Below are 19,614 nucleotides of genomic sequence, written 5' to 3'. Positions count from 1 at the left end.
CAGTGGAATTTGGAGTGGTCTCTCTATTAGCTTTTCTTTTTCATAATTTAAGGCACACCTTCGGTTTGGAAAGTGAACAGATTTTCTTTCAAATGTTTGTCTTTGTATGTTGCTCTACTTTTCTGTTCCTAGAGAGTATGGTATGAGTACAGTATGTTCTGTCCAGTCATGGACTTTGCCTTAAAAACCTGCAGATAGATAACAAAAGAACCATGGTTGTTACACTGAAATCATGTGAATCATATAAGCTTCCCCAATGTGATATCTCTGTGGATCCTTTTGAATAAGGGACCTTCTTTCTATGAAGCTTTGTCAAGTCTTCTCTCCAAGTGCTTATCACTTTTAACTTTTGTTTTGTAGACCTCTTCTATAACTGAGAGCCTGTAAACTCTAACTTTTGTAATGGCAAGTTTGTAAATACTGTTTCTGAAATGAATTCTGCTATTTTTCCAGAGCACTTTAATAAACAAAGATAAACCTATGAATTGTGGATTGAGACAAAAGGTGAGCTGTGTCACATTCAGATACAGCTTTCATTCACCTCATTCATGGTCTAAAATAACTTCGAACCTCCTTGTCCATATCCATGTTAAACATTTGGTAAAACAACCAAAGGGTACTCAAAGGCATGGGGTCGAACTCGACACAAGCTTATAGAATGCTCACGTTCCATAGAATGCTTTTGGGAACCAAAACGGCACTCTTCACCGATCATCCTTTATCATGCAATCTCTGTTTATTTGATCGCTCATGGCTTATCATGGACATTTCTCTATTTATTTCAAAGCTTAAATCCTACACACTGGACCTTTTTAAGTACAGGAACAAGGAAAAAATAATATATGACCAACCTATTTTATTGTATGTTATTTTACCCATTGAATATTTGAGGAAGTAATTGTGCTTTCACAACATTGCAGCTCTCTTCCTGTAATCTTTAAGATTAAGCAACAAAGGAGTTGACTGCAACAGTTTTGTTTTTACATTTTATTGAAAATCTTCAGTTTACAAAAATGCAATGTTTAGTAGTCAATCATATAACAGCAGAAAACATTTTAGTTGTAGGTGTTAACTGGCAACAAATTATTTGCTGATCAATTTGATAGATTATGATTAAATTAAAATAAGATATTTCATGCAGTGCACCCGTAACACACAACTGTAAACAAGTAGAAAAATGTCAAGTGTTAAGAATATATCAAAATGTATATAAAAGAAGAATAGATCTGAAGTCGCCATTCAAAGACATATGTAACAATGAACAGACAATTATTTTTGCAAATAATAAAACCGTTCTATAATAATGACAATAATATTTGAGAGATGTGGCTTCAAATGGAGTGTACTGTAATACCAATCAGAACAGTTTCTATGGTTCGACCACTGGGGCTCTTTAAATAATAGATAAAACTGATCATCTCATAAAAGAAAGATTATAATAAGAGCAAACTGACCATAAAAGGAAATCTTATACTGGAATATTTCACATCTTAATTGAAGTCTTAAAAGAAAAACAGTAAGATTTTCAGAGGTTGAGTTGTGCATACAGCCTATTAACCTGGTTTGGGAACATTGTCAGTGGCCTGTAGGCACACTGAAGGGAAAAAACAACAACCAAAACACTACAAATTCTAGAGGTTAACTTGATTTAAAAAGGAACAGTATAGGCATTAAATTAATTAAGATAAAATATAGATTGGCATCTGTTATTGTAAAATCATCTGTTTATAAGTAGTTTTAACTTGAACTGTTAATGAGGCGGATGGATAGGAATCATATCTCCTGTAAAAAAACTGACCAGTCTGGTGGCCATTTTGAGTGCATTTGAACATAAAATGTTGGTTAGAACCAGAGCTGTTACAAAATGACTAAGCAATTGTTACAAAGAGCGGATCCATCTTGAGTAAGACATTTGGCTACATCCTCCTCACAGCAGCACTTTATCGCTTGTCCGATGCAAACACTGCAGAGAGAGAGAGTAACAGTTTATGTATCTTCATTCTCTACTGCCTCCTAGTCAACACAAATATGTGGCTAAAGGTCTGTTTCACGATATACAAGTTGCAAGTTCTTGAAATGCATATGTCCTACTAATGATTTAAGGCTGTGTCAAGAACAAAAATACTTGTTTATTTACATTTTCATTTCATTTCACGCCTTTATCCAAAGCGACTTACAACAAATATATTCGTTTAAGTAAGTGAATCATCTATCCATCATAGTCATCATAACAAAAAGTAATCTATGGTAGGACCAGGGGCTATTGGCAGTCACAATGCTAGAAGAAGGAAGAATTACTGTTTTGTTTTTTTGAGAGAAACTTGTGCATGGGGTTAGTGAGGAAGAAGAGGTCTTTAGGAAGGACAATTAAGATGTAGCCTGAAGAGATGGGTCTTCAATCTACGGCGCAAGACAATTCACAATTTAGCTAAAGTCAAGCTGACAAACTCATTAGCTTAACTGTTATCACAGCCAGCCAGCTAGCTAGCTAGTTAGCTATGTGATTTGCTTAATGTCAGACACAAGGTCTTAATTTGAGCCACAGTGCGAGTGGAATTATCAGCTTTTCAACGGTCAAAACTCAAAATATGTTTAGGGGCATAAGCGATTGAAAATGATGGAGCGGGTCACATATAGGAGACAAAATTAACCCCGTTAGTTTGTTATAAGTTAGTTTAAGTCTCAGGTTTATTTTGCCTAGCACGAGCCTTGTTTTCATCTAGTCTGAGTATATGGAACTTCCAGGGCATTTCTGCCAAATTTGACATGGGGATGGTCACTTCTTAAACAAGGTTGCACTTCAGTTCTACTCTTCATCCAGAAGTGTGCACTCATATACTCCCCCTCATGGATTTAAAAGGAATGTACTGGTCTATGGTGGAAACTCCAGCCATGCTTGCATCAATACAATGCTTTTAAATGCATGAGGTGAAGTACATGAGTACACAGTTCTGCGTGAAGGGCAATCATTGGAACACACTCTGGTTTAACAAGTGATCATCCTGCGATCATCCCCCTCAAAAGCTGGAAGCACTTGGCCCCCAGTGACTGAAACAAGGACTGAAAAAGGTGAGGAAAGGAGACAGGCAGTACTCACTCCTCTCCCTCAAGCCCTGGCCGAAGCTGCGCACCAGTTTGAAGAGGGCCCAGAACAGCACGCCTTTGATCAGGACTGATATCAGTGCCCCGGTGACAGCGGCTGCCTCCAGGATGTACGTCTTATCTTCGTCCCATTTCACGATGATCTGAAATCAGAGAGAGTTCAAATGAAGTCCACCTGCTAACCCAATCACATATCCAAAGGCATGTTTTGGGATTAATTCTACCACTAGTTTTCACAACTCACCTCGTACATCAGATAGATGAAATAGGCAATCTCAGGCACATTCTGAAGGATGAAGATCCAAACCAGGGCCTTGACTTCTTTTAAAACCTGAAACAGGGTAAACAGCAAGTCAGGTTACCATATCATCGTTCATGTTTTAAGCATACCATCAATGTGCTTCATCAGCTTTGAGGTTGATTGCTGCACTAGCACCTGTACCACTTAACATTGTGTGTAGACACCGAACATTAGTTTCAATATGCCCTGAGGTGGAGTCAAGTCGTGTTCACTCACTGCAATGGCCCCCACGGCTGCTGTGAGGCAGGCCCAGACCACTCCAGAGCCCAGGAAGATGCTGTTGAGGAAGGACATGGCTATCCCTGATGTCAGGATACAGAGGCACAGCTGTCAGATAAACACCAAAACAAGACATAATCTGAAAAGGCTAACTCAAGCATAACAACATATGATCACTGGTGTCAGTCATATGGCACAAGTGGAATGTGATTCTACCTGAGCCTGAAGGTCAAAGGTCACCATGGAAAAGCACAGGTTGAGGAGGAAGTACTGCTCCTGGAGGCTCTCCAGAGCCCCACCTACCCGGAAGGCCATCCTGTCGGGTCTCTTAATGAGCAGCATGGTGCAGAAGACGTGGGCCACGCCTACACACAGGATACATACAAACCGTGCCTTCCACACGAGAACACACAGTCACCACTGCAACTACACACACACCTCAGCTGCAATACAGGTAAGCACAATCACAACGACATCTACATAAAAACCCCACCTGCTCTGCCAACACCATTTCAACTGTAACTACACAAAAATTACAAACAGGTACACTACAGTACTTAAACCAGGACTGTTATAAATAATACGCACTGCATGAGCATTTAAATGATCAAATAATTGGTATATACAGTACATATGAATCGAAATTAATCATCTACCATATCTAACCAATCTATCAATTTGAACAGAGGTTGTATCCTAAGGTGATATGTTCTATCCATCGATAGCTGCAAGAGCTTCCATACTGTGACAATTGGAGATAACACAATACGTGAAACAGAACCCGCCCCTCCAGAGCGCAGTGTACCAGAAGCAGGCCCTTTCTGTCCTGGACAGGGAGCACCATGAAGTTGACCACAGAGCGCACCATAACCAACAGCACACTGAGCACAAAGACGATCAGCTCCTGTCTGTTCTCCTGTAGAATAGCCCGGGTGATATAGTATATGCAGAACACTGGAGGAACAGAAACAAAACTGATATGATGCAGCAACACCATTAAAACTGATGTTACACACTGGCACTTACATATTGATTCAGTCGTGGTTATGTAGCACATCATTTGTAATAGACTTCCCCATCTCACAGAATAAAATTTGGTAAGGATAGTGGGAGGGATGGTTTGGGTGGGTTTTCGGGGACTATCCAAACTGTTTTTTCCCCATAACACAATCATGAAAAGGTTGATCTGAGTTTGGATTAGATTTAGGTTTCATCATGTGCTCACATCTGGGAACTTCTTCTTTCTGTAAGGAGGTGGCAGGGGTTGTTGTGGTCATAAGAAAACTATCTGTTTCCATCGTCACTAATGAAGGTCATGCCACTTACGAATTCCAACTAGCTGTATGAGGGATACAGTGAAGTCATCATCATAGTACGATGCCATACTTTGCTTGTAGATGTTGATCAGAGTAAGGGCCAGTAGTGCCACCAGAGATGAGATGGTGAAGCAGAAGTATAGCTTCACCAAACATGATAGCTCTGACCAAGGCTTCATCTGTGAGGAGGAGGCATATAAGCTTCAGTCACAAAGACCTTTGGGCATATCAGATCAATCGAAATCGCAAATTCCAGGGGAAAACAAAACAACATACCGTAATATAGCCTATGGATTTATGTGATAAATGAAGGAATGTTTACATGGTGTGATACAAAAAGCACTGCATTTTTAGGATGAGAATCTGGCACACCAGGGCAGCTCTTTACAACATGCATAACATAAAGCAGATAAATATGGTCTCTCGGGGTGTAAGGATATGGACAACATCTCACCGGACCACATGGCGTAGGGATCAGTTCCTGGTGTCTTGGTCTCAGGTTCGGGGATGGGAAATCTGGGCCCTCTCGTGACTGATTGCTCAACAGTGGACTGAAACATTGAGTATATGGTGGACATTTGTTTGTCTTAAAGCGAGGTAGATATCATCAATAAGGGGACCCAAATATAGGTTGCAAACTAGGTCTAGGCTTCAGGTCTTTGACTTTTGTTTACTTGATAGGTCATAAAAAAGTGCTATAGTCCGGCACTAGACACACTAGGGCAACTATAGGCCTAGTGCAGAGTAAAATGTTGTATAACCTGAATAATCAGACATGTGAGAGAGGTTGAGGCCTATTGAAACCACCTGTAAAAATGTGTTGTCGAGTAGGCTACCTGAGGATGACCCTCCCACCGAGACGCCTCAGTTTTGCAACGATAGGGTCCTGAATGCACCCCTTTTTTTAAATATATTATAGCCCCACCCAGATGCAGTGCCCCATCCAGCGTACAGTATGGTAGATACTCACATGACTGCACTGCAGTGGTGGAACACTGACACAGTGGATAACTTTCAACTGACATAGGCCGACTATCAAGCGTGATACAATTGACTAATATACATTTAAATGAAACCATAAGACTGAAGTGCTTTTTGACAAAATGGATACATCGGAACAATACACTTTAATCATCATCAACTCACCTTATCTCGTCCATTTTGTATGTGAAATGGTGCACTTCTTGTTTCTACAGTTCAGCAAACGCATTCTCTACAGGTGATTATTGTTTTCATTTCAGTTTCATATCTGCAGTTAGGTTAGAGGTAGAAAAGTAATCACACCCATTTCCGCTGACAAGTTTTTATGTCTGACGTCATGGTGGGGTGCATTATGTATGCACAGTGATCACTACTTGTTTTAAGAAACACCATTCGTGTAGAAGTGTTCGGCATGGATTTGGCTGCGTATATTTATTTACCATGTATCTAACCACATTTATAACCACTTTTTTTTTAAAGACGCTGGTTTAATGAAATATACCCACGTTTGACAACATTGCACTACCTCAATAACATTACAGATCTTGAATACAACCCTGGGTCATACCGGGGACCAATTGGGCCACATTTCCAAAACAATAAAGACAATATTAGGTTATTCAACATACTGAATCTCTGGAATTATCACGTAACTATTGCAAATTACCAAATTACTCACTTTATCCTCCAAGGTGCATAATATGCAGAGTAAACATGTTTGGCCACAAGGAGGCATCAGCTGAATCCCACGCAAACTCCCGGTCCTTGTATTTTGTAGTTAAATGGGGTTTTTGGAGACATATGAATTGTTTGAATATAAAAAGATAGAGCAATGACTGGGGGCTATGATTTCGATATTTTATCGAGCTGAGAAGCGACGTCACTTCTGGGTCCACAGGAACATTCGTTTGGAGTTTTACGAGAAATTATTATACATTCAGTGTTCAACGAATGCTTACAGGAATTTCCCTGATTGTTAATCTAGCAGTATCTTTAAAATGTGCAAACTGAAAAAAACATACCATACCATACAACGGTTGCTCTTCAATAATACGAGTAATTACAATTAAGGATTAATCTCTGAAATTGTTTAATGAGTGAGTGGGTTCATGTTTATACTGTCTTTTAGTTTATACTATAAATCCCGACTCCTGAGCCTTTTCTCAACCTGTGTTCTCTGAACACCAACGGTGGAACTCCGCCCACCTACTTCCGGTCAGTCAATTTATGTAAATGATTATTTCTTCAAAATAAAAGCGCACACGTTAAACTTGTTTAAGCATTTAGAAATTCTAAACATGGATAAAGGAACCACAAATTATATATAACTATACCTGGGAATAAACATGTAGTCCTTTCAATGTATTATTTGTGTTTTTAAGGGTTTGTAATTCTAATACGATGTCTTAGCAAATGTTGTTGGCTATTTACTACGGACATGCGTAGGACACATAATGGACAAAATATTTTCCAAGGCTAAACATGATTTTTACTCCCACTGTACGCAACAACCCTTCTAGTATACATATAAACCGAGTTTCAACCATGAGGGATGTCATACAACGATTTATTGGCCCTTTACTGTGGCCCAACAGTTAAAAATGTCACCTCTAGATTGCATAGGGAACATATAATTGACTGTACACAAAATAAGTTCCAAGGCTAAACATTATTTTTTACTAGCACTGTACATGACAACAACACTTCCCGTATACATGCACTCTATTCTGGAGCACTTCTAGAATGCATTTCAATATACTTTGAGGTGTATGGCTGGAGTAAATTGGCAGCAACATTTGCAAAGACATCGCTTTAGATTCAAACTCACCTGATATGCATTCTAGAAGTGCTCCCAAGTAGAGTGTTACCAAAGATGAATTGAAATATTTGAAAAATAGTTCTGTACAGTCCATTATTCTGGGGCAATACCATTTCATGATAATAATTAGGATATAAGAACAATTACAAACCCTTCTGGGGCAATACTATACCAAATATTATATGGTTATGATTGATATATATTTGTTAAGATGATTAGCATATTTATTGTGGTTACTTAACCCCTATTTACCATGCTTAAATGCAAAACAAGGTTGAACTTGGGTGCTCTTATTTGAAGAAAACAACATTTACATTGACCGGAATCAGATGGGCGGAGTTCCATGATTGGAGCTCAGAGAACACAACGATCTAGCGAGTGTTATTTTGAACTTGGATCCTGCACTAGGTAAGTCTACTACACTAACAAGCTGATTTAAATGGAGTTTTTTTTGGGGGGGGTGTATTGTTTTACTGATGAAGAGCGTGTTCATTCAATGAATGAGTCTGTTACAGGCTAAATAAGAAACAATGCTACATGAAAGTACAAGCGCGTTGACGTTTCCTTGTCTGGCTGGCTAGCTTGCTAGCGGTAGATTGCGAACAAAGTGCATTGTATTGGTTTTGTTTGTCAATGTGCTCTGTTGTCATATGCAGTCGCGGTTTTAAACAAGTGCTGAGCTTGTTTTAAGCTTGGCAATTAGCATTCAGCTAGCTATGTCTTATATTGGTCAGAGTCAGTCAGTTGTAGGTGTTTTATCTTTCTCGAGCAGATGTCGATAGGTATAATACGGTTTGATCAGCGAGGTTTTCATACTGACCTTTGGCCTGTGATGTAAAACACACCACACATGTAGGCCAAATATTGCCTGGCTCTGCTTTACTTTCCTGTCAGAGCCTTATCACGTTTGTGACCTTTCTATAAAGCATTGTGTGGCTTTGTATGACTTTGGACTTATGAGGTCTAAGTAGCCATGAATGAAAGTATTGTTGCATACTGAATTGATTCAGTGACTAGAAGTCTTTGCAATGTTATCTTAAGGCCCTTAAAATCATTGATCAAATGTGACTGCTAACAACATCCCTTGTGTTTTTCAGCTGTGCTGCAGAGAGACTGAATAATCAGTTGGACATAAGCTGAAGATGGACTGACCCCCAACCAGTCCCCTCACCACTCCTTGTGTGTGTGCCTGCTGGACCCCTGTGGGTCCTCAGGTGTCCAGTGCCATGGCAGCCAACGGGCGGCCAGGGAGGCACTCGCTGTGGGCCCTCCTCTCCCCGTTCCGCAACAGACAGGAGCGTGTGGTGTTGGCGCGCAGCGAGAGCATGCCGGGGGAACACATGCTCAAGATCACCATCACGGAGACCACAGTGATCGAGGCAGACTCGGGGGTGTGGAACTCCAAGTCCCTGACCTACCTGGGGCTGTGGTACTTCTTCAGCTTCTGCACACTGTTCCTCAACAAGTATATCCTGACACTGCTGGAAGGGGAGCCAAGCATGCTGGGTAAGTACACATTGCAGAGACACCCATGCTGGTTTTAGGACTACACATTTCAAACCTTGTCTGTGGGAATCACGTGGTGTTCTGGCTTTTGGTGTAGCCCAGCACTAACACACTGTGTTCAACTGATCAGTTAATCAGCATGCCCTTGATTGGATAAATCAGGTGTGTTATCAGCATGCCCTTGATTGGATGAATCAGGTGTGTTAGTGTAGGGCTAGCCCAATAATAAGCACACCCTGTAGCTCCTCAGAACCCGGATTGAAGAACACTGACCTAAGTTAGCAATAACCTAACTATTTATCATAACTGTCTGTGCACTTGAGTCTTTTCCTCATACTGCTGCATAGTTATCGAGCAAAGTTAAAAGCAAAGCCAATGTACATCCGACATCCTGCCAGTGCAACCTTTTTTCAGAAACATAACTTACACTTAATAACCTAAATGGCCTTAGCCAGTAAGACTCCTACTCACAACTTTTCACTGTCAGCATGATTCATGGTTCATCTGCAAATTGAACTTAATAAATGACTTGACTGATAATAGAGTGATGCCTTTATTCAGGATTGACTCAAGGTGTAATGAACTCAATCTCGTACAATATCCATTGGTTTGTTTGGATTTACAGGTGCTATTCAGATGCTCTCCACCACCGTCATAGGCTGCTTCAAGATGTATGTGCCTTGCTGCTTGTACCAGCACAAGACCAGGACTGAGTACCCCCCCAACTTCCTCATGATCATGCTGTTTGTGGGGCTCATGAGGTGGGTGTTTTTACTCTTCTTTTTTTTTTACCTTCAACTAATGGTAATTAAAGTGATAGTTTGCCCAAAAATCATAACTGCTTACTCTTTCACATACCTTAGATGTTGTCTGTTGACCAGTAGGGACACCATCTGTGAAGCACCTGTCATTCCATTTGCCACAGCATCTGAGACGTTAACATTAGCTTCAGCTAGCAGTTTAACATGGATACTCAATCTAGCCCCACAGCATTGTCTGCGTTCCACACCTACTCATCTTGTCGAAAAACAACTACTGCAGCAATGTTACTCATTCCGTTCAAGGTTTAACCAATGTTTTAACACTGTGATATGTAGGCGATATGGCCTAAATGTCATATCACGGTATTCTCCACATTTGACGGTATGTTTTGTTTCTTAATAATGAAAGTTATACATATGTTTGAGGAGTATGAATAACATGACTCAATGCATAGCTCACTTCAAAACATTACTACCAAAGATACAGGGGATATACCTAAGACTGTATAAAATATGTGTACCTCTGAGCTGTTATTGTGAATTTTCACATACATTATTTCATAGGCCAATATATGCACAATGAAGTAGGCCTGCTTGTCTGTGTCACACCATAGCCATACAATGTTAACCAGTCAGAGTAGAGGATGGCACGGGAAGAAAAATGATGTTCTCCTGTCCTGGATAGTAGCCTATTATTTTATCCAGTCCCAATCCTGCTATAACCTAGAATCCTGATTCCTATCTCGCTAAAAATGTTGCTTTTAATTTCTTTAATCTATAATACATAGGGTGCGTTGTTATGGTATGACTTGCGGCTATTCATGTAAATTCTCTGCTATTTTGCGCCTAATCTCCGCTAAAACAGTGGGAAATCATACAGTAGTAGTTACAGTACGAACCACTGCATCAACATCTTCACCAAGCACCGCAAAGCAAAGCCAGCAAATCACACAAATATGGAGTAACTTCCATTGAGAACGATGACATGCATGTTGCACACTTCTACAAAAATGACATCAAGGGATTTGTCTTCATCATGAAAGAGCGCACCGACACACATGGTGTAGTGTCCCTAAAACAGATCCTTAGGATCCTTCCCACACCAGTTGCAGACAATAATAATTTCGCTATCTCTGTGGCAAACTAGGAGCAGATTGGGTGCCTCTGTCTGTGCCTACACATGACAGGCCTGCGTGTATTTTTTTAATTTTTTTAATTTTTGCTGCCAAAAGTGCAGGCTATTTTCTTTTGGTATAATCAAGAAAAAGACACTGAAATCCACGTCATTGATTTATATCACATTAAATGAGGCAGAGGCAGATTTATGTCCCTTGTGTTTTGTGAGTTTTTTTTTCTTCAATCTCACTTAAATTTGTAATGTTATATGTTTTTTCAGTCTCACTCCATTTTTAATGTTATATATAAGTTGATAAAATAATACGTTATTACGTTAATGAAAGTGTCTATTGTGTATTTCTACCTTTGTTTCCCTGTGTGATCCACATCATGAACAGAAGGACATTCAAATCCTGAAATTATGCATTTCTGTGGGGGACCCATTTAGTCCTTCTGTTACCGTCATTATATGTTATCAAATGTAAATCCACTTGACTTACTGTAGCTCACCTACCAAACTCAAGGTATCATATGATAGCGTTTTGGGGAAACATGGTTACATAAATTTTTTTCAAATAAAAAAAAAAACCCAGGGAGATTTTAGGGTCATTCTGTTAACGAACTTTGAAGCTGCAAAGTAAATGTATTATTATTATTTTTTTTAAATGGAATTGTTAGAAGGAGTAATTTTGCATAAAGTTGTGTTTGGAATTGCCCCTAAAGAACGGGTATACTTAAAGAATCGGTATACCACTCAGCCCTAACACAACCATTTAACTTCTCCCACCAACATGTTGGGGAAGAAAAAAGCTGCCAGGTAGCACGAGCGACCCATTATCCTAGATAATTGACAATCACTGAAAGTGACATACCCAGTTACAGTTTGAGGAGTGCCCGTGGCATGTTGGGCCTTGTTGTTTCTGACTATGAATGCCACTGTTCATTTGTTCTGTCTGCAGGTTTACAACTGTGGTGCTGGGATTAGTTAGCCTGAAGAATGTGGCCGTCTCGTTTGCAGAGACGGTGAAGAGCTCAGCGCCCATCTTCACTGTTATCATGTCCAGACTGATCCTAGGGGAATACACAGGTAAAGCACAGCAGACACCAAAGATCCTGGTTGGGTTCTAATCCACAAATTTGTTATGCCCTTGTGTATTCCCTCTCACTCTGGAATAACTGTACAAAGTAATGGCACCATCTACCTAGCTACATTTTTGCCCAGATGGAGGTAAAGAGTTCCCTCCCTAAAATGGCTACCCTTTTTAAAGGACTATCCTTCCCCGCCCTGTCGTACTGTCAGGATTCTTGTACTAGCATTGTTTTCCTTTGTGTGTGTGTGTGTGTGTGTGTGTGTGTGTAGGACTGTGGGTTAACCTCTCCCTGTTTCCTGTAATGGCTGGTCTGGCCCTCTGCACTGCAACAGAGATTAGCTTCAACATGCTCGGCTTCTCTGCAGCTCTTTCCACCAACGTCATGGACTGGTATATGCTCTCTCTCGCACAAGCACAGCACAACACGGCATGTCATGGACTAAAATATATTGAACCACACCATTTTCTTTGACACAGGTATCACACACACACACACACACACTCACACACAATATCAACTTGCTTTTCAGGACACTTCCTAATGGGTTTCTTTACATTTCATTTTTCAGTTTGCAGAATGTTTTTTCAAAGAAACTACTAAGTGGGGAGACTTACAAATTCAGGTATGTTATTAGTTCCTCAATTGTGTATTAGTGAAAGGATATTACCTTTTATCCTGTTTTTGATTTCCTCTCATCCTTTATTTATACAGCTAAATCCCATGTAGATTAGGTCCTTTTTTGTCCAAACTTTCCACTTGCAATCACTCTGGTACATGATAATATTCATCGAATCTGTCCGCAAGACCTGTTTCCAGACCTGCAATTCGGCTGGTGATGTATTCTGCAGATGGTAGTCTCTGACACATTCACGCCTACCTCCTGGAGAGTGTTCCTGATCAGTAGGACAGTTGTTTTGGGGTTTTTCTTAATTATGGTGAGCATTCTTCGGGGAACCACTTTAGAAGTCTGTGTTGGCCTACAAGCCTGTTTGCGATGGCTGAGGTCACCAGTGCTTTTTTTTCTTTTTAATGATGTTCCAAACTGTTGATTTTTGGCAAGCCTAAAGTTTTGGCTATGTTTCTGATTATTTTTTTCTCTGATTTTTCAGCCTAATAATGACTTTCTTGACTTTCATTGACACTGCTTTGGTCCGCATGTTGACAGACACCAATTGTAAACTCCGAAGGCAAATGCAAAGCCTAGAATCAATACTAGATATTGACACACCTGACTAACCAGAAACACCTGTCAAGCCAGTTGTCCAAATTGTACCTCATAGTAATTGTTTCAAATCCACACTTTTGGAGTGTAGAGCTAAAAGAAGAAAACATGCTTCACTGTCCTATTCCTTAGGCAGGAATACACTCACCGGCCACTTTATTAGGTATACCTTGCTAGTACTGGGTTGGACCCCCTTTTGTCTTCAGAACTGCCTTAATTCTTTGTGGCATAGATTCAACAAGGTGCTGGAAACATTCCTCAGAGATTTTGGTCCATATTGACATGATAGCATCACGCAGTTGCTGCAGATTTGTCGGCTGCACATCCATGATGCGAATCTCCCATTCCACCACATCCCAAAGGTGCTCTATTGGATTGAGATCTGGTGACTGTGGAGACCATTGGAGTACAGTGAACTCATTGTCATGTTCAAGAAACCAGTTTGAGATGATTTGAGCTTTGTGACATGGCGCGTTATCCTGCTGGAAGTAGCCATCAGAAGATGGGTACACTGTGGTCATAAAGAGATGGACAATGGGGCAGCAACAATACTCAGGTAGGCTGTGGCGTTTAAACGATGCTCAGTTGGTACTAAGGGGCCCAAAGTGTGCCAAGATAATATCCCCCACACCATTACACCACCACCACCAGCCTGAACCGTTGATACAAGGCAGGATGGATCCATGCTTTCATGTTGTTTATGCCAAATTCTGACCCTACCATCTGAATCTTGCAGCAGAAATCGAGACTCATCAGACCAGGCAACGTTTTTCCAATCTTCTATTGTCCCATTTTGGTGAGCCTGTGCGAATTGTAGCCTCAGTTTCCTGTTCTTAGCTGACAGGAGTGGCACCCGGTGTGGTCTTCTGCTGCTGTAGCCCATCTGCTTCAAGGTTCGACGTGTTGTGCGTTCAGAGATGGTCTTCTGCATACCTTGGTTGTAACGAGTGGTTATTTGAGTTACTGTTGTCTTTCTATCATCTCGAACCAGTCTGGTCATTCTCCTCTGACCTCTTGCATCAACAAGGCATTTTCACCCAGAGAACTACCACTCACTGGACATTTTCTCTTTTTCGGACCATTCTCTGTGAACCCTAGAAATGGTTGTGCATGAAAATCCCAGTAGATCAGCAGTTTCTGAAATACTCAGTCCAGCCCATCTGGCACCAACAACCATGCCACGTTCAAAATCACTTAAATCACCTTTTTTCCCCATTCTGATGCTCGGTTTGAACTTCAGCAGGTCGTCTTGACCATGTCTACATGCCTAAATGCATTGAGTTGCTGCCATGTGATTGGCTGATGAGATATTTGCGTTAACGAGCAGTTGAACAGGTGTACCTAATAAAGTGCCTGGTGAGTGTATATATATATAAAGAGAGAATATTTCTACAGGTGTAGCATAGTATTTCATTAGATTATTATCTTTGTTTACTGTACTTGTAACACTTGTTCCTGTCTCCTGTCAAGCCCTCCAGAGCTGCAGTTCTACACCAGTGCAGCAGCAGTCATCATGCTTATACCTGCCTGGGTCTTCCTCTTGGTCAGTCAAATATAATGCACTAGTGTTGTATTTACTTGTGTGTGTGTGTGTGTGTGTGTGTGTGTGTGTGTGTCACATTGAAGCACCATGTGTACTGGACTATGCTCTGAATATGTTGTTGTAACTATTATGATGTATCGTGACTTTGTATGACTACCATGTATTTTATCATGAATGTATACTTTTTTTTAGTATTATACTACTATATCAAGAAGTATGCTGGCAACCATCCCCTTTATCATCAATGTATACCACAGTTTGAAAAGCAAAGAGTGACTTCTCTATAAATGTAGTACACACAGTACTGTTGTCTGATGGACAATAGTTTGACTGTTAACGTAATGAGTTTCATGAACATAGGACTGTTTTGTTCATCTCCTGTTACAAACAGCAAATTATATGGAAATCGGCCAAAATATTGGAATTATATCATATTGTGAGGAGAGTCAGTGTATAGTCACTGGGGCTTATGATTAATTGTCTATAAGGCCCCCCTTAGCCCTGTAATTTGCTTTAAAGTTAAGATTGTCTGTAACCTTTTCTCAAAAGACACTAGGTATAACCCAAGACCCCTGAGCAAAATGTGTGTCCCCCTCATGTGACTCCTCATGTGGTACAAGTGTTGCTTTTCTGTTGAGTATTCATTCTGTCAGATCAATAGAGTGTAAGTGTTTATTAGAGTTTAACGTTTTAAAGGTTTGTAGGCCAGTTCACAGTGTTACACAACTGACATAGTGTTTTGTTTTGATGTATTTCTGGTGGCTTAATGTGCCCATGCTTCTTTGCCTCCAGGACCTTCCAGTGATTGGAAAGAGTGGGCGGAGCTTGAACTTCAATCAGGACATAGTTCTGTTGCTGCTGTTTGACGGGGTTCTGTTCCACCTGCAGAGTGTCACCGCCTACGCTCTCATGGGACGCATCTCCCCAGTCACCTTCAGGTAGGAGACTCAGGGTGCATCTCCATAGTGTGCACTGATTTGTAAACATGGGAAGAGGTGAAACAGGAAGAGGTGAAAGTGTCATTCAAAGATAGAATTGATATGTGCATCATACCCAGGATGTTTTCATAACATTAGAGGTGACTTTAAATTACTAGCCCCCATAGTTTTCAGGGGAGACACTCACCATATTCATGACATATAATAAACATTGTTTCATCACCCAAAAACATCCCATGAGATGTACTTTGTAGTTGTGAGGAAGAGTAACTAAGAAAAGGTGTGAATTTTAAACAGGTTGATGGCCAGCATGACTATCAACTATAGTCTAATTTAGTGCAGTTAGGCAGGCAGCTTTCTTCTTGTCCTGGACAGCAATTGTGTAACTTTCTTCTAACCCCACAGTGTTGCAAGCACAGTGAAGCACGCCATGTCCATCTGGTTAAGCATCATCGTGTTCAGTAACCAAATCACCATGCTAAGCGCCGTCGGCACCATCCTGGTCTTCCTCGGCGTCTTGCTGTACAACAAGGCCAAGCAGATCCAGACAAAGACTTTACGGGCCATGGCTACTGAGCAGCAGGACCAGAAACCACTACTGCAGGACCACAAGCGGAAACCATCCCAGTCATAGACTCCATAGGAGAGGGTGAGGGAGAAGAGACTGGGCGGAGAAAAAGGGGCAAAGGAAAGAAGTTAGTGTGTTCTGTTTGGTATTTGACACTGTAAGGTCTCGATTGCGCTGAGAGCCACTCGACTATGTTTTTCTCCAGCATTCCAACAAGTCGGAGATCCCAACGGATATGGTCGAAGGATACTCTTCCCCAGTGGGCTTCTCTCAGTGGAAATTGTCCATTTGAGAGGCTGTTTTTTCTGAGGTGTCACTTGGCCATCAATGTTCATCTTAATGCACTCTTTGGCCCTCATATGAACTTGCCTTAGTTTACGGTCTCAGAATGGACCAGTGTCTGGTGTGTTTGAACTAGCACTCGGCTTAATGGACAGACCTGTGGAACACTTTCTTCATAATTATCTCACTTTGATTATGTCAATTTCAATTCCTTTGTTTGACATTTTTATTTTATATGTTTGTAAGGAAACAGCAAACTCAGGATTTCTCTGTTAGTTATGTTAAAAGAAGCAGTTCAATGTTAATCTTGCTCCCAGACACTTCTGCCCAATATGCTCAGAAGGTCTGGTGGACCAACACATCAAACTTGGCCTTTGTTTACCCCATGCAAAGATTGGAAAAAACTCCAGACACACAGCCGTTCTGGTTCGCCACTAAGGCCAGATTTGAGTCGTTGTTATTCCAGGCTCATACGTGCTGTGGACGAGGTCAGTTCGATGCAAGTCTCGTTTCTCCCATACTTGCTTTTATGATTTTTTTCTTTTTCTATTGAGGCTTAAATGTTGGGTTATGGACACTCTCCTTTACAAAACATATTTTTTCTTACTTTTATTTCGTTATTTTCTTGCACAAAACCAGTTGCACAAACATGTTGGCTTTGACATTATCTTGACATTAGCTTTCCACACACATGTCTTATTCAATACTAGTGCCAGGACTTCCAAAGGGACTCTGTAAGGTGCCATTAATTTAAACCAGTCTTAAAACCAACCTTTAAAAGTGCAAAGCATAGCCCACTGTTATTGTACTGTCATCTGTCTTTAGTACATTCCGTTAATTTAGTTTGTCAAGTTACTGTTCAACAATGAATGTAGTCTAGTAATTTCAGACTGTGAAAAGTCCCATGGCATCAACCATTTCTATACATAAACATTTGATCAATGTATTTAACATTCTCCCATTAGCATGAGAGCAATACAGATTCTCTTCTGGAATTTTAAAAGGTGGGGAGGCACATAAACAAGCAGACCAGGGGTGCTCAACCAGGGGTGTTCTCTGAATGCTGGTTTTTGTTCTTTTCTTGTAATTAGCCTGAATTCTACTTGACCCAGGGTAACCAGGAGCACCAAAAACCAGCAGGACTATGAACCCTTGAGAACTGGAATTGTGCACCCATATAAGCAGACTAATACTACATTACTTGTATGTAGGGGGGGTCTCCTGAATATATCCTGAACTAAATCGCTCAATCAATGGAGATGTGTTTTCTCAGTGTAGACTAAGCGGCGTCTGAGAAACTGGTCAATAGAATGCTGCCTGTCATGAAATAAGACAAAGTGTGTGTTTATTGCTTGTAGAGCAGGTAGTTGACTGACAGGTGCCTTGGTAGATACGTTTGTGTGTCATGACATCATTTATTTACCTTCCTTCACCTCTTTCAACATCTCTTCTGAGCTTTGGCTCAATAAAATATGATCTCATTATGTTGCCACTAAGATGAATGGTCCAAAGCCTATATAGCTGACCCCATTACATAAGGGGAAGCTAACATAAAGGATATGCATCTGTTTGCTTGTGTTAATGGTACTGTTATTTCCTTGTTTTTGTTATGCAGTGCTTTTCTCAGACCTTAAAAATATATATATATATTTGTAAAATGTTCACGTGTGATGCTGTATCACAATGGTTATATGTGGCTACTGTAGATACAAATAATATGATTTTTGACAAAGGCATATTGTATTTTCTGACAATTGCAATCAATCTCTGTTCATTGACATATCAGTTGGAAATTCTTAATGAATTCTGTGCTGGTTTTAAATTTGTTACTTGTGCCACTTTACTTGCACATGAATTGTGCCTCCTAGGGCTTTTTTCTATATTCATATACTTGCCAAAATGTGCTCTTCACTGATGGTCCGGTGTTGTTGAGACTACTGTGATTAAGGTATTTATTGTGGACTTCAAAATGTTAACCAATGAGGTGCATCTAACGAAACAGTTCTAATCGATGACAAGCCAAACTTTCGTAAATATTCTTAGCAACTACTGATTTGTTAAATGTAAGCTGAGCTAGCCTTTTTTTCAATGAGGAAAAAAAACAAAACCTGTGGTGTTTCGATTCATTTCCACAAATATTATATTTTTGTGGTTTACCATTTGAACCTAATGTAGTAGTTGTTACACTGTGATCCCCCGCCCTTAAAGGATAATAACTCAATTGTCTGAGGAACCATAGAACATGAAAGGGATAGCAATTATGTGTAGTAGGATTAAGGGATGGTAATATATAATGACATACTGGAAAGGGCAATGTTTGATTTAAGTCATGCAGTTCGGATCTCTTTAATTGTATATTTTGGAAAGTGAATGTGAATTTATTCTGAGGTGTAATGACGTTTAATGCATAATGTAAAGCATAAACTTGATTTATGAATAAAACATTTATTTCTGTGGTTAATCTTACCTGAAAGTGACTAAGATTGTCTTTTTTTTCTTGTAAAGTTGCCTTCAAGAATGACTTCACTGCGTACTTGCCTTATTTAGAATAATCACATTGTGTTGACCATATACTTGGAGGTATGGATGGATATACACTTACCGAGCACTTCATTATATACTCACCGGCCACTTTATTAGGTACACCTGTTCAACTGCTCGGTAACGCAAATATCTAATGAGCCAATCACATGGCAGCAACTCAGTGCGTTTGGGCATGTAGACATGGTCAAGACGACCTGCTGAAGTTCAAGTGGCCAGTGAGTGTATACAGCGCATTCAGAAAGTCTTTCACTTTTTCCACATTTTGTTATGTTGCAGCGTCATTCTAAAATGGATTAAAAAAAAA

At 40.3% G+C, this 19,614-nt stretch overlaps 2 protein-coding genes across 4 annotated transcripts; one reads left to right on the top strand and one right to left on the bottom strand.

Moving 5' to 3' along the window:
• Window positions 1–978: 978 nt before the first annotated feature.
• On the bottom strand, window positions 979–6,241 carry LOC310807924 (uncharacterized protein). Of its 3 annotated transcripts, XM_083674587.1 has the most exons (9): window positions 6,085–6,241; window positions 5,393–5,489; window positions 4,949–5,117; window positions 4,428–4,576; window positions 3,839–4,015; window positions 3,620–3,730; window positions 3,347–3,433; window positions 3,098–3,245; window positions 979–1,963 (listed from the first exon to the last, which is right to left on the bottom strand). In XM_083674587.1, exons 1-9 carry the CDS (start codon window positions 6,096–6,098, stop codon window positions 1,941–1,943), a joined length of 975 nt encoding a protein of 324 aa, XP_083530713.1. In that variant the 5' UTR covers window positions 6,099–6,241; the 3' UTR covers window positions 979–1,940. The 3 variants fall into 3 exon arrangements, with proteins under 3 accessions (XP_083530713.1, XP_083530715.1, XP_083530714.1); XM_083674588.1 differs by lacking the exon at window positions 979–1,963 and having other exon boundaries at window positions 3,104–3,245; window positions 3,354–3,433; XM_083674589.1 differs by lacking the exons at window positions 5,393–5,489; window positions 6,085–6,241 and having other exon boundaries at window positions 4,848–4,978.
• Window positions 6,242–7,061: 820 nt separating this feature from the next.
• On the top strand, window positions 7,062–19,232 carry LOC310808619 (solute carrier family 35 member E2A). The gene is made up of 10 exons (XM_083675618.1): window positions 7,062–7,134; window positions 8,039–8,146; window positions 8,836–9,244; window positions 9,870–10,005; window positions 12,081–12,208; window positions 12,482–12,602; window positions 12,782–12,835; window positions 14,906–14,978; window positions 15,771–15,916; window positions 16,322–19,232. The coding sequence occupies exons 3-10, from the start codon at window positions 8,965–8,967 to the stop codon at window positions 16,548–16,550; spliced, it is 1,167 nt and encodes a 388-aa protein (XP_083531744.1). The 5' UTR covers window positions 7,062–7,134; window positions 8,039–8,146; window positions 8,836–8,964; the 3' UTR covers window positions 16,551–19,232.
• Window positions 19,233–19,614: the final 382 nt, after the last annotated feature.

The sequence above is a fragment of the Argentina silus genome (genome assembly GCF_951799395.1).
Source record: "Argentina silus genome assembly, chromosome: 8".
NCBI lineage: Eukaryota > Metazoa > Chordata > Actinopteri > Argentiniformes > Argentinidae > Argentina > Argentina silus.
The sequence above is the reverse complement of the archived record's forward strand: the minus strand, read 5'-3'. Positions and strand labels throughout refer to the sequence as shown.

Excerpts from the sequence above, each read along its gene's own strand:
- LOC310808619 (XM_083675618.1), top strand. The coding sequence starts at position 8,965 with ATGGCAGCCAACGGGCGGCCAGGGAGGCACTCGCTGTGGGCCCTCCTC. Across the intron at positions 12,603-12,781 it reads TCCACCAACGTCATGGACTG|TTTGCAGAATGTTTTTTCAA; the intron begins GTATATGCTCTC and ends TTCATTTTTCAG. Across the intron at positions 15,917-16,321 it reads ATCTCCCCAGTCACCTTCAG|TGTTGCAAGCACAGTGAAGC; the intron begins GTAGGAGACTCA and ends CTAACCCCACAG.
- LOC310807924 (XM_083674587.1), bottom strand. Across the intron at positions 3,731-3,838 it reads CCTTTGACCTTCAGGCTCAG|CTGTGCCTCTGTATCCTGAC; the intron begins GTAGAATCACAT and ends TTTATCTGACAG. Across the intron at positions 1,964-3,097 it reads CCAGGGCTTGAGGGAGAGGA|TGTTTGCATCGGACAAGCGA; the intron begins GTGAGTACTGCC and ends CTCTCTCTGCAG.